Source organism: Salvelinus alpinus, chromosome 28 (assembly GCF_045679555.1).
Source record: "Salvelinus alpinus chromosome 28, SLU_Salpinus.1, whole genome shotgun sequence".
Classification (NCBI taxonomy): domain Eukaryota; kingdom Metazoa; phylum Chordata; class Actinopteri; order Salmoniformes; family Salmonidae; genus Salvelinus; species Salvelinus alpinus.
In genome coordinates this window covers 19,529,725-19,542,646 of record NC_092113.1, presented here as the reverse complement: position 1 = coordinate 19,542,646, position 12,922 = coordinate 19,529,725, and the positions used below count along the sequence as shown (strand labels likewise).

Genomic DNA, 12,922 nt, shown 5'->3' with positions numbered 1-12,922 from the left:
TGGGGATGAGGTAGTTGGATGGGCTATTTACAGATGTGCTATGTACAGGTGATCTGTGAGCTGCTCTGACAGCTGGTGCTTAAGGTTAGTGAAGGAGATATGAGTCTCCAGCTTCAGTGATTTTTGCAATTCGTCCCAGTCATTGGCAGCAGAGAACTGGAAGGAAAGGCGGCCAAACGAGGAATTGGCTTTGGGGGTGACCAGTGAAATATACCTGCTCGAGCGTGTACTGCGGGTAGGTGCTGCTATGGTGACCAGTGAGCTGAGATAAGGCGGGGCTTTACCTAGCAAAGACTTATAGATGACCTGGAGCCAGTGGGTTTGGCGACGAATATGAAGCGAGGGCCAGCCAACGAGAGCATACAGGTCGCAGTGGTGGGTAGTATATGGGGCTTTGGTGACAAAACGGATGGCACTGTGATAGACTGCATCCAATTTGCTGAGTAGAGTGTTGGAGGCTATTTTATAAATGACATCGCCGAAGTGAAGGATCGGTAGGATAGTCAGTTTTACGAGGGTATGTTTGGCAGCATGAGTGAAGGATGCTTTGTTGTGAAATAGGAAGCTGATTCTAGATTTAATTTTGGATTGGAGATGCTTAATGTGAGTCTGGAAGGAGAGTTTACAGTCTAACCAGACACCTAGGTATTTGTAATTGTCCACATATTCTAAGTCAGAACCGTCCAGAGTAGTGATGCTGGACGGGCGGGCAGGTGTGGGCAGCGATCGGTTGAAGAGCATACATTTGGTTTTACTTGCATTTAAGAGCAGTTGAAGGCCACGGAAGGAGAGTTGTATGGCATTGAAGCTCATCTGGAGGTTAGTTAACAGTGTCCAAAGAAGGGCCAGAAGTATACAGAATGGTGTCGTCTGCGTAGAGGTGGATTAGAGAATCACCAGCAGCAAGAGCGACATCATTGATGTATACAGAGAAAAGAGTCGGCCCGAGAATTGAACCCTGTGGCACCCCATAGAGGCTGCGAGAGCTCCGGACAACAGGCCCTCCGATTTGACACACTGAACTCTGTCTGAGAAGTAGTTGGTGAACCAGGCGAGGCAGTCATTTGAGAAAACAAGGCTGTTGAGTCTGCTGATAAGAATGTGGTGATTGACAGAGTCGAAGCCTTGGCCAGGTCGACGAATACGGCTGCATAGTAATGTCTTTTATCGATGGCAGTTATGATATTGTTTAGGACCTTGAGTGTGGCTGAGGTGCACCCATGACCAGCTCAGAAACCAGATTGCATAGCAGAGAAGGTACGGTGGGATTCGAAATAGTCTGTGATCTGTTTGTTAATTTGGCTTTCAAAGACCTTAGAAAGTCAGGGTAGGATAGATATAGGTCTGTAACAGTTTTGGTCTAGAGTGTCCCCCTTTGAAGAGGGGGATGACCGCGGGAGCTTTCCAATCTTTGGGGATCTCGGACGATACGAAAGAGAGGTTGTACAGGCTAGTAATAGGGGTTGCAACAATTGCGGCGGATAATTTTAGATAGAGAGGGTCCAGATTGTCTAGCCCAGCTGATTTGTAGGGGTCCAGATTTTGCAATTCTTTCAGAACATCAGCTATCTGGATTTGGGTGAAGGAGAAATGGGGGAGGTTTGGGCAAGTTGCTGTGGGGGGGTGCAGGGTTGTTGACTGGGGTAGGGGTAGCCAGGTGGAAAGTATGGCCAGCCGTAGAAAAATGCTTATTGAAATTCTCAATTATCGTCGATTTATCGGTGGTGACAGTGCTTCCTAGCCTCAGTGCAGTGGGCAGCTGTGAGGAGGTGCTCTTATTCTCCATGGACTTTACAGTGTCCCAGAACTTTTTTGAGTTTGTCCTACAGGATGCAAATTTCTTTTTGAAAAAGCTATCCGTTGCTTTCCTAACTGCCTGTGTATATTGGTTCCTAACTTCCCTGAAAAGTTGCATATCGCAGGGGCTATTCAATGCTAATGCATTACGCCACAGGATGTTTTTGTGCTGGTCAATGGCAGTCAGGTCTGGAGTGAACCAGGGGCTATATCTGTTCCTGGTTGTACATTTTTTGAATGGGGCATGCTTATTTAAGATGGTGAGGAAAGCACTTTTAATGAATAACCAGGCATCCTCTACTGACGGAATGAGGTCAGTATCCTTCCAGGATACCCGGGCCTGGTCGATTAGAAAGGCCTGCTCGCTGAAGTGTTTGACAGTGATGAGGGGTGGTCGTTTGACCGCAGACCCATTACGGACGCAGGCAATAAGGCAGTGATCGCTGAGATCCTGGTTGAAGACAGCAGAGGTGTATTTGGAGGTCAGGATGACATCTATGAGGGTGCCCGTGTTTACAGATTTGGGGTTGTACCTGGTTGATAATTGATAATTTGTGTGAGATTGAGAGCATTTAGCTTAGATTGTAGGACAGCCGGGGTGTTAAGCATGTCCCAGTTTAGGTCACCTAACAGTACGAGCTCTGAAGATAGATGGGGGGCAATCGATTCACATATAGTCTCCAGGGCACAGCTGGGGCAGAAGGTGGTCTATAACAAGCAGTAACGGTGAGAGACTTGTTTCTGGAAAGGTGGATTTTTAGAAGTAGAAGCTCGAATTGTTTGGGCACAGACCTGGATATTATGACAGAACTCTGCAGGCTGTTTCTGCAGTAGATTGCCACTCCGCCCCCTTTGGCAGTTCTATCTTGTCGGAAAATGTTATAGTTAGGGATGGAAATGTCAGGATTTTTGGTGACCTTCCTAAGTCAGGATTCAGACACGGCTAGGACATCCGGGTTGGCAGCGTGTGCTAAAGCAGTGAGTAAAACAAACTTAGGGAGGAGGCTTCTAATGTTAACATGCATGAAACCAAGGCTTTTACGGTTACAGAAGTCAACAAATGAGAGTGCCTGGGGAATGGGAGTGGAGCTAGGCACTGCAGGGCCTAGATTAACCTCTACATCACAGTGATCCAGGTGAAAAGGTTCAGAGCTTGTGGTATGAATCCTGATATGTGGAGAAAGAGCAGTCCGGTATGCTCTGGGTTGAAACACGCTGTGCAGACTGGCAGGAGTTGACCAGGCTAAGGTTAGCTGATGACCACTAGCCATGGCTAACTGACTATTAGCTAGTAGCTAGTTAGCTGGCTAGCTTCTGTTAGGGGTCCCGGTTAGAAAAGTATAGAAAATAGCAGATCCATACCACATAGGGTGAGGCGGGTTGCAGGAGAGTATGTTGAAACTGAGGTTGAAATATAAAAAAATATATACGAAATATATACATAGGAAGAAAAAAAAATTATACACGGGACAAGACGAAGACAAAGACGCCTGAACTGCTACGCCATCTTGGAGACAGGATTACAGGTCATAGCAGAAAGTACAGTGCATTCGGGTAGTATTCAGACCACTTAACTTTTTCACGTTTTGTTACGTTACAGCCTTATTCTAAAATGTATTTTATTTTTCTAAATCCTCTTCAATCTACACACAATAATGACGAAGCGAAAACAGTTGACTTTTTTTTTTTACACAGGTATTCAGACCATTTGCTATGAGACTCGAAATTGAGCTCAGGTGCATCCTGTTTCCATTGATCATCCTTGAGATGTTTCTACAATTTGATTGGAGTCCACCTGTGGTAAATTCAATTGATTGGACATCATTTGGAAAGGCACACACCTGTGGGACCTACAGTTCAAATCGGAAGTTTACATAAACTTAGGTTGGAGTCATTAAAACTAGTTTTTCAACCACTCCACAAATTTCATGTTAAAAAACGAACGTTTTGGCCAGTATGGTTAGGACATCTACTTTGCGCATGACACAACACATTTTTCCAGCAATTGTTTACAGACAGATTATTTCACTTATAATTCACTGTATCACTATTCCAGTGGGTCAGAAGTTTACATACAGTAAGTTGACTGTGCCTTTAAACAGCTTGGAATATTCCAGAAAATGATGTCATGGCTTTAGAAGCTTCTGATAGGCTAATTGACATCATTTGAGTCAATTGGAGGTGTATCTGTGGATGTATTTCAAGGCCTACCTTCAAACTCAGTGCATCTTTGCTTGACATCATGGGAAAATCAAAATAAATCAGCCAAGACCTCAGAAAATAAATTGTAGACCTCCACAAGTCTGGTTCATCCTTGGGAGCAATTTCCAAATGCCTGAAGGTACCACGTTCATCTGTACAAACAATAGTACACAAGTATAAACACCATGGGACCACGCAGCCGTCATACCGCTAAGGAAGGAGACACGTTCTGTATCCTAGAGATGAACGTACTTTGGTGTTAAAAGTGCAAATCAATCCCAGATCAACAGCAAAGGACCTTGTGAAGATGCTGGAGGAAACAGGTACAAAAGTATCTATATCCACAGTAAAAATAGTCCTATATCGACATAACCTGAAAGGCCGCTCAGCAAGGAAGAAGCCACTGCTCCAAAACCTCCATAAAAAAGCCAGACTATGGTTTGCAACTGCACATGGGGACAAAGGTCGGACTTTTTGGAGAAATGTCCTCTGGTCTGATGAAACAAAACTAGAACTGTTTGGCCATAATGACCATCATTATGTTTGGAAGAAAAGAACACCATCCCAACCGTGAAGCACGGGGGTGGCAGCATCATGTTGTGGGGGTGCTTTGCTGCAGGAGGGACTGGTGCACTACACAAAATAGATGGCATCATGAGGCAGGAAAATTATGTGGATATATTGAAGCAACATCTCAAGACATCAGTCAGGAAGTTAAAGCTTGGTCGCAAATGGGTCTTCCAAATGGACAATGACCCCAAGCATACTTCCAAAGTTGTGGCAAAATGGCTTCAGGACAACAAAGTCAAGGTATTGGAGTGGCCATCACAAAGCCTTGACCTCTATCCCATAGAATGTTTTTGGGCAGAACTGAAAAAGCGTGTGCGAACAAGGAGGCCTAAAAAGCGGACTTAGTTACATCAGCTCTGTCAGGAGGAATGGGCCGAATTCACCCAACTTATTGTGGGAAGCTTGTGGAAGGCTACCCAAAACCTTTGAACCAAGTTAAACAATTTAAAGGCAATGCTACCAAATACTAATTGTGTGTATGTAAACTTCTGACCCACTGGGAATGTGATGAAAGTAATAAAAGCTGAAATAAATAATTCTCTCTACTATTATTCTGACATTTCACATTCTTAAAATAAAGTGGTGATCCTGACTGACCTAAGACAGGGAATTTTTACTAGGATTAAATGTCAGGAATTGGGAAAAACTGAGTTTAAATGTATTTGGCTGAGGTGTATGTAAACATCCGACTTCAACTGTATATAAGGTCCCACAGTTGACAGTGCATGTCAGAGTAAAAACCAAGCCATGAGGTCGAAGCAATTGTCCGTTGAGCTCCGAGACAGGATTTTGTTGAGGCAAAGATCTGGGGAAGGGTACCAAAACATTTCAGCAGCATTGATGTTCCCCAAGAGCACATTGGCTTCCATCATTCTTAATTGGAAGAAGTTTGATTGCCCGGTCAAACTGGGCAATCGGGGGACCAGGGCTTTGGTCAGGGAGGTGACCAAGAACCCAATGGTCACTCTGACAGAGCTCCTGAATTCCTCTGGGGAGATGGGAGAACCTTCTAGAAGGACAACCATCTCTGCAGCACTCCATCAATCAGGCCTTTATGGTAGAGCGGCCAGACGGAAGCCTCTCCTCAGCAAAATGCACGTGACAGCCCGCTTGGAGTTTGCCAAAAGGCACCTAAAGGACTATCTGGTCAAATGAAACCAAGATTGATCTCTTTGGCCAGAATGCCAAGTATCACGTCTGGGGGGAACCTGGCACCATCCCTACGGTGAAAAATGTTTGTGGCAGCATCATGCTGTGAGGGATGTTTTTCAGCAGCAGGGACTGGGAGACTAGTCAGGATCGAGGGAAATATGAACCTGTCAGAGCTTGAGATGATCTGCAGAGAAGAATGGGAGAAACTCCCCCAAAACAGGTGTGCCAAGCTTGTAACGTCATACCCAAGAAGACTCTAGGCTGTAATTACTGTCAAAGGTGCTTCAACAAAGTACTGAGTAAAGGGTCTGAATACCTATGTAAATGTGATATATCAGTTAAAAAAAAATTATATATTAGCAAAAATGTCAAACCAGTTTTTGCTTTGTCATTATGGGGTATTGTGTGTAGATTGATGAGGATGAAAATAAATAAATAATTTAATCCATTTTAGAATAAGGCTGTAAAGTAACAACATTTGGAAAAAGTCAAGGGGTCTGAATACTTTCCGAATGCACTGTAAATGGGCCGCTGAAATGAGCGCTCAGATCTTCTGGACCAGGTACTCAACAGATGGCGCTTAAATTGGAATTGACAGTGTTTTAACTACTTGCAGATATGAAACAGACATTACATTACCGTGTAGTTTTAATAATAAAATGGTCTGACGGTGATGTGAACATACTCTGTATTCATATCCCGAAAGAAAGAAATGATCTCACTACAATAAATGTTAATAGAAAGTTTGCAAAAATAGATAAGATCTTGCTATTTGTGGAAAAATCACCCTGATTTAACTCTTTAGTCATATCCCAGTTTACCTATTTACTTATGGCCTTGCCTACACCTAGTGACCTGTTTATTTTATTTTATTATATGAGCAAAAATATTCAATTTTATTTGGAACGGCAAGCCACACAAAATTAAACGGGCCTTTTTATGTAATAAATATGAATTTGGACAACAGAAATGATAAAATATTAAAGCATTAGACCTCTCACTAAAGGATTCAGTCATATAAAAGTTATAATTAAATCTGAACTGGCTCTCTAGCAGATTAGTAAGTATGTCTCACCGCATGTTCAAGAATGGCCTTTTTCCATTTATTCAGATTACAACCTCTCACTTTCGGTTATTTGAAAATGAAATTATCTCCAAAATATTGCTATTTTTAAAACAAGTCATATAAAGTTTGTTGCAATTCCAGTTTAATCCACCAGAAATGACAGAATAAATAATAAAACAAATATTATGGTTAGACTCATATACTAATTGATAAAAAAAACATTATTTTCTGAAAAAAAGAAAAGGTATAATCTTTGTAAATTATATCATAAATAGGACTGCTGGAGTTATGTCACACAAAATATATGCAAATGTCTGCTCTAACCAAAATTACAACCAACTAATTCCAGAGGCAAGTGGAAGGGGGAAAAGTAAGGAACTTGTCTGTCGGCCCTGCATTAAAGACCAAAATTGGTTAAAGAAAATTGTGATGAATAAAAAAGTATACCAGTTTCATTTAAGGACAAAAAAACAGCTGTGCCATATAGATTGTAAAATAGTTGGGAAGAGATTTTTGATATACCGATTCCATGGCACATGGTTTATGAACTGATAACCAAAATGATGCCGGATTCAACACTTAGAATTTATCAATTTAAATTATTATTACAAAATTCTTGCAGCCAATAGAATGTTTTATATATGGGGGATACAACCATCCCAGCTCTGCAGATTTTGCCGCGAAGAGAAAGAATCATTAGATCATTTGTTTTGGTACTGTCCATATGTAGCTTGTTTTTGGTCGCAGGTACAGGAATGGCTGAGAAATTGCTAAATTTACCTGGAGCTAACTGCAAATAGCACTGCTGAGTCTTTTGGAAAGTCATAGTCAATCGATCAATAATATAATACTTTTAGCAATAATTGTTACATTTACAATTTGTAGAAGCTATGAGAATAGAAAGGTTCAGACATTTTGTGAAACATCACAGCACAGTTGAACAATATATGGCAAATATAAATAAAAAATGGATGGTGTTAAGAGATAGATGGGAGGGGTTGAGTGGAGCTGAAGGGTGGGACTTGAAACAACAAGATAACTAATGTAAAATATACTGTCTGTAAAATGTATATAGGTTGAGAACTTTTGTTGAACACCACAGTTAAACATATATGGCAAATAGAAATGAAACTGAATGGTCTTCAGAGATAGATGGGAGGGTTTGAAGGTAGCTGAATGGGATTAAAAACAACTATTGTAAAATATATTGTGTCTGTAAAATGTATATACTATGTATAAGTTGGAAGTAGAAGCCTAAGTGTTGTTGTCCATTAGTTTACTCCAATTAGGATAGGGGTGGTAGGGTTAGGGGGAAATAATATGTATATTTATTTACCAGAAAATATATGGTGAGTTGAGAATGATGCAGACAATTACATTGATGGAAGCTACAATCTATTTGCAATATTAAAGAAAAAACAGACCAACAATCACAAAATTAGTAAATAATATAAAATTCCCAGTTCATGCTTCAAAATCAACTTTATAAGAGGTTTAAAAATAGGTTATATTTGATTTAACATTCCATGACATACACTAAGGCATTGTTGGCAGAATAGATCAATGCAGTTCAATGCATGATTTAATATAATTCACCAATACATTTATTGGAGTCCAAAACATATTGCTATCAGGTTGTAAATCACAGCTGGCCTGGTACATTGTTTGCTGCCTCCATTCGTGATGCACTGTTACAGTTTCAATAACTCAATATTTTGGACATAAACGGACGAATGTAACTTTAAGGATGGGTATGTCAATACAATCAAACTAGCAAGGACTAACAAGTCAGTCATAACGTGGTTAATAGGCTAGCGTATGTAAGAATTTTCACCTAAAATGACATACCCAAATCTAACTGCCTGTAGCTCAGGACCTAAAGCAAGGATATGCATATTCTTGATACCATTTGAAAGGAAACACTTTGAAGTTTGTGGAAATGTGAAATTAATGTAGGAGAATATAACACATTAGATCTGGTAAAAGATAACACAAAGAAAAAAACATGCATCTTTTTTTCATTTTTTTCATCACCTTTGAAATGCAAGAGAAAGGCCAATATATGACTTATGAATCTAGGCGCTATTTAGATTTTGGCCACTAGATAGCAACAGTGTATGTGCAAAGTTTTAGACTGATCCAATGAAGCATTGCATTTCTGTTCAAAATGTTGTATCAACACTGCCCAAATGTGCTTAATTGGTTTATTAATACATTTTCAAGTTCATAACTGTGCACTCTCCACAAACAATAGCATGGTATTCTTTCACTGTAATAGCTACTGTAAATTGGACAGTGCAGTTAGATTAACAAGAATTTAAGCTTTCTGCCCATATCAGAAATGTCTATGTCCTGGGAAATGTTCTTGTTACTTACAACCGCATGCTAATCACATTAGCCTACGTTAGCTCAACCGTCCCACGGGGGGACACACCGATACTGTAGAAGTTTTAAGCAAAGTTGCTATTCCTCAATAAAGTTATTGGAAATGTTCTTAGTTTTTTCCTGTGTTTCTTCCTAAGAAAAAAGTTAAGAAGAAATGGGATTCTTGAAAATAATGTTTTAAGAATTCTTCGTGGAAAACTACTTAACTTTAGGACAGCTAAACCCTTGTCTTGTGACAACTGGATAATTTTGTAACCGTGAATGTTTTCTTGCGCCACTGCCACAGACAGTCTGCTTCCGGACATTTAAATACAGCAAGAAAACTAATTAAACGTGCATTATCTAGCTAGCTAGTAATTAACAATATATTACAATATTCTAGAAGTGTTAAATAGCTACTGTTAGCTCGTCAATTTGTAAAGAAGAACTTGGCTAACTTAGCTAGCTAACTTACCTGTTCACACAGTCCCTCTACCACTGTCTCTCATTTCATGGACAACACCTTCACCTCCAGCTGGTCTACATGAATGGTCGATACCCCCTCCAGTCTTCTTCAACTCCCTGCTTCTCTCAGCTCCTTTCTTAGCAGCCGACTTGATGTCGGACCACTTTTTTTTTACAACGTCACTGTCCCTTGCCATACCCCCGACGGGAGAGAGACTCGGCCACTCTCACCCATCCTCTCTTTTTGGTCTCTGCAGTGACTCCGCAGTTATCGAGTGTCCCCAACAGCAACCTTTTCCTGGCTGCTATTTCCTCCACCATCAATTCAAGCTCTTGTTTGCTGAAGTTTTGTGCTTTTCTTGGTTATCCATTTTTGTTTTTGATATAACTAGTCTGATGGCTATAATGTGTGAAAAATGATGTTTATTTTTGTGTATAAAGGGTTTGCGAGCCACCTAAAAAATGTATATTCTCGAGACATAAAGCAGATAAATAAATGTAATAAAATGGAAATATCAACACTTTATTATAATGGGCCAAATCCTATCATCCCTGTCACTGGTTTATTTATTGATTTCAAGCAAGTCACTAATGTCAATGCCACATGAGAAGATATTTACAAAGTTCTTAGGAAAGATATTTACGAAGTTCCTAAGAAAACTATGAATTCCTAAGAACATTAAGGAATGCACTTACGAACTATCATATGAACCTCTTATTTTTTTCCATAAGAAACTTCTTACTTTTTGTCGTAAGTAGTGTTTTGTGAATCTGGCCTCAGAGCCCTATACTATGAATCTGTTTTTTAAATTTTTTTATTTAACCTTTATTTAACTAGGCAAGTCAGTTAAGAACATATTCTTATTTACAATGACGGCCTACCCCAGCCAAACACGGACGACGCTGCGTCAATTGTGCGCCGCCCTATGGGACTCCAAATCATGGCCGGATGTGATACAGCCTGGATTCCGAACCAGGGACTATAGTGACGCCTCTTGCACTAAGATGCAGTGCCTTAGACCGCTGCGCCACTCGAGGAGTTAGTGAGTTAACTTTGGTCAACTCGTTATAACTGCTGACACAAAAGTGGCTCACCTTTTAGCCAGGTCAATTTCTATGGCAACAAATCCTTCAGAACTAACCTGCTCCGGGGCAGGCTAACTCGAGGTTAACTCTACTTATCCTGAATGAAGTGTGTGAGCCATGAGTTGATGACCAATCAAAGTAAATTCCCTTCCTTTCGGAGAGTGCGTCATCATCCCTTCATTCTCCAGACTATATTTGAGGAAGATGACGGATTTAAATATTTCTGTGTGTAAAAAAATAAATAAATATTCAAATACATATCACACAACACATTTAGTAATAACAGGACTAAGGTTGCAAAATTCTGAAAACATTAAATAAATTCCCTGATTTTAACTATATCCCGGTTGGATGATTCCCGGAATCAGGAGGGAATAAACAGGATTTCTGGAAAACCAGGGTGTGCACTCAGCTGCACATGTGGTTTCAGGGAGAAATGCTACAGAGAATATTTGGAGATGGCTGGTGCATTTTCTCACTGCCTACCTCTGTGTATGGGTGATAGCTCCCCCCCACTCCGTGAGATCCAGTTAGAACTGGACATTTCTGGCCACTGCTGGCTCCCTGCCCACTCCCACAGGCCAGGCTCCATTAGCAGCACTTCCGGGAGTGTTTGAGAGAAGGAGGAGGAGCAGCAGGAAACAATTGACAGGGAGAAGGCTGGAAAATGAAGAAAGGAATATTGGGGTGTACTATTAAGGGGAAATTCTTGCAAATGTGAACATATTTAATGGTCACGTATACATATAGTGCCTTCAGAAAGTATTCACACCCCTTTTCCCATATTTTGTTGTGTTCTAGCCTGATTTTAAAATGGATTCAATTTGATTTTTTGTCATTGCCCTACACACGATACCCCATAATGTCAAAGTGGAGTTGGTTTTTTAAATTTTATTCAAATTGATAAAAAAAATAAAAGCTGAAATGTCTTGAGTCAGTAAGTATTCAACCCCTTTGCTATGGCAAGCCTAAACAAGTTCAGGAGTAAAAATGTGCTTAACAAGTCACATATTAAGTTGCATGGACTTTCTGTGTGCAATAATAGTGTTAAACATGATTTTTGAATGACTAACTCATCTCTGTACGCCACACATACATATAATTGTACAGCACGATTTAACAGCACAAGCAGTCTTCCGTCCAAATTGCTCTCTATTTTCCCTATTGTAGTAGTTCTATGCTACTCTCCCAACCTTGGTTGTTAGTCAAGGTGATTTGATTAAAATCCATATGGGCACGACCTGCTGAACATTTTGTGAAATTGGAACAATGGTGGCCAATATTTCAAGCCTTAATGCACTCGTGGGATAATTTGTATATTAACCGGTGAACGGTTATGCAGAATATTCTGCTTCAACATATGAATAGAAAAAAAACCTGTATCAAAACAGATTTAATTTCATGTTGATGAATTGGGCCGATAACAGTGCCACTGCAAGACAAGTAATGGTATTACATATCTTCATGTTAGTTTAACCATCATTATTTCCAACCTCATATAGAAGGTTGTTCAAACAAACCTGATTGTTGAGTGTGTAATGGATTGAGGATGTTTACGATATACATCAGATCTGTGAGCTATATCAAAATCTTTTGTAATTGTTCAGACAAAAGTACACCATTTCTGAATTATGTCTGATATGTGAGATTCTGTGACATTCACAGTATGCTATTTTCCATTAAGCCTCTGTTCCTCTCCGGCAGCAGTGATTCCAGCAGTAGTTCGAGTGATGACTCCCCAGCACGTTCAGTTCAGTCTGCTGCCGTCCCTGCACCTTCAGCTCTGGCTTTATCTGCCGTTGACAAGGATGAGCCTCGAAAAAGTTTTGGTGTCAAGGTCCAGAATCTTCCTGTGCGTTCTACAGGTGAGGATTTGACCCCTTTTCTGCTGTGTATATACCATACATTGTCTAGTCTAGACTACAGGGTCAATACACTGTTAGGTTTTGGCAATAATTTCATGTGTTGGGTTAATGACATTGTTGTTGAGGCTCTTTGTACTGCAGATATGAATTAGTCTCTATGTACAGTGTATTCGTAAAGTATTCAGACCCCTTGACATTTTCCACGTTTTTTGTTACGTTACAGCCTTATTCTAAAATGGATGAATAGTTTTTTTCCCTCATCAATCTACATACAATACGTCATAATGATGAAGAAAAAACATTTGAGACATTTTTGCAAATTTATTTAAAAAAAAAAAGAAGAAATATTACATTT

At 40.2% G+C, this 12,922-nt stretch overlaps 1 protein-coding gene across 5 annotated transcripts in view; it reads left to right on the top strand.

Annotated features, from left to right (window-relative positions):
- The window catches only part of LOC139557347 (msx2-interacting protein-like), a 41,274-nt gene that overhangs the window by 11,089 nt on the left and 17,263 nt on the right, over positions 1-12,922 (top strand). For 3 of the 5 annotated variants that reach the window (XM_071372037.1, XM_071372035.1, XM_071372039.1), the window contains exon 4: positions 12,407-12,567. In XM_071372037.1, the coding sequence (XP_071228138.1) occupies positions 12,407-12,567 (161 nt within the window). The remainder of the gene's footprint in view (positions 1-12,406; positions 12,568-12,922) is intronic. The other 2 variants (XM_071372038.1, XM_071372036.1) reach the window with 1 other exon arrangement.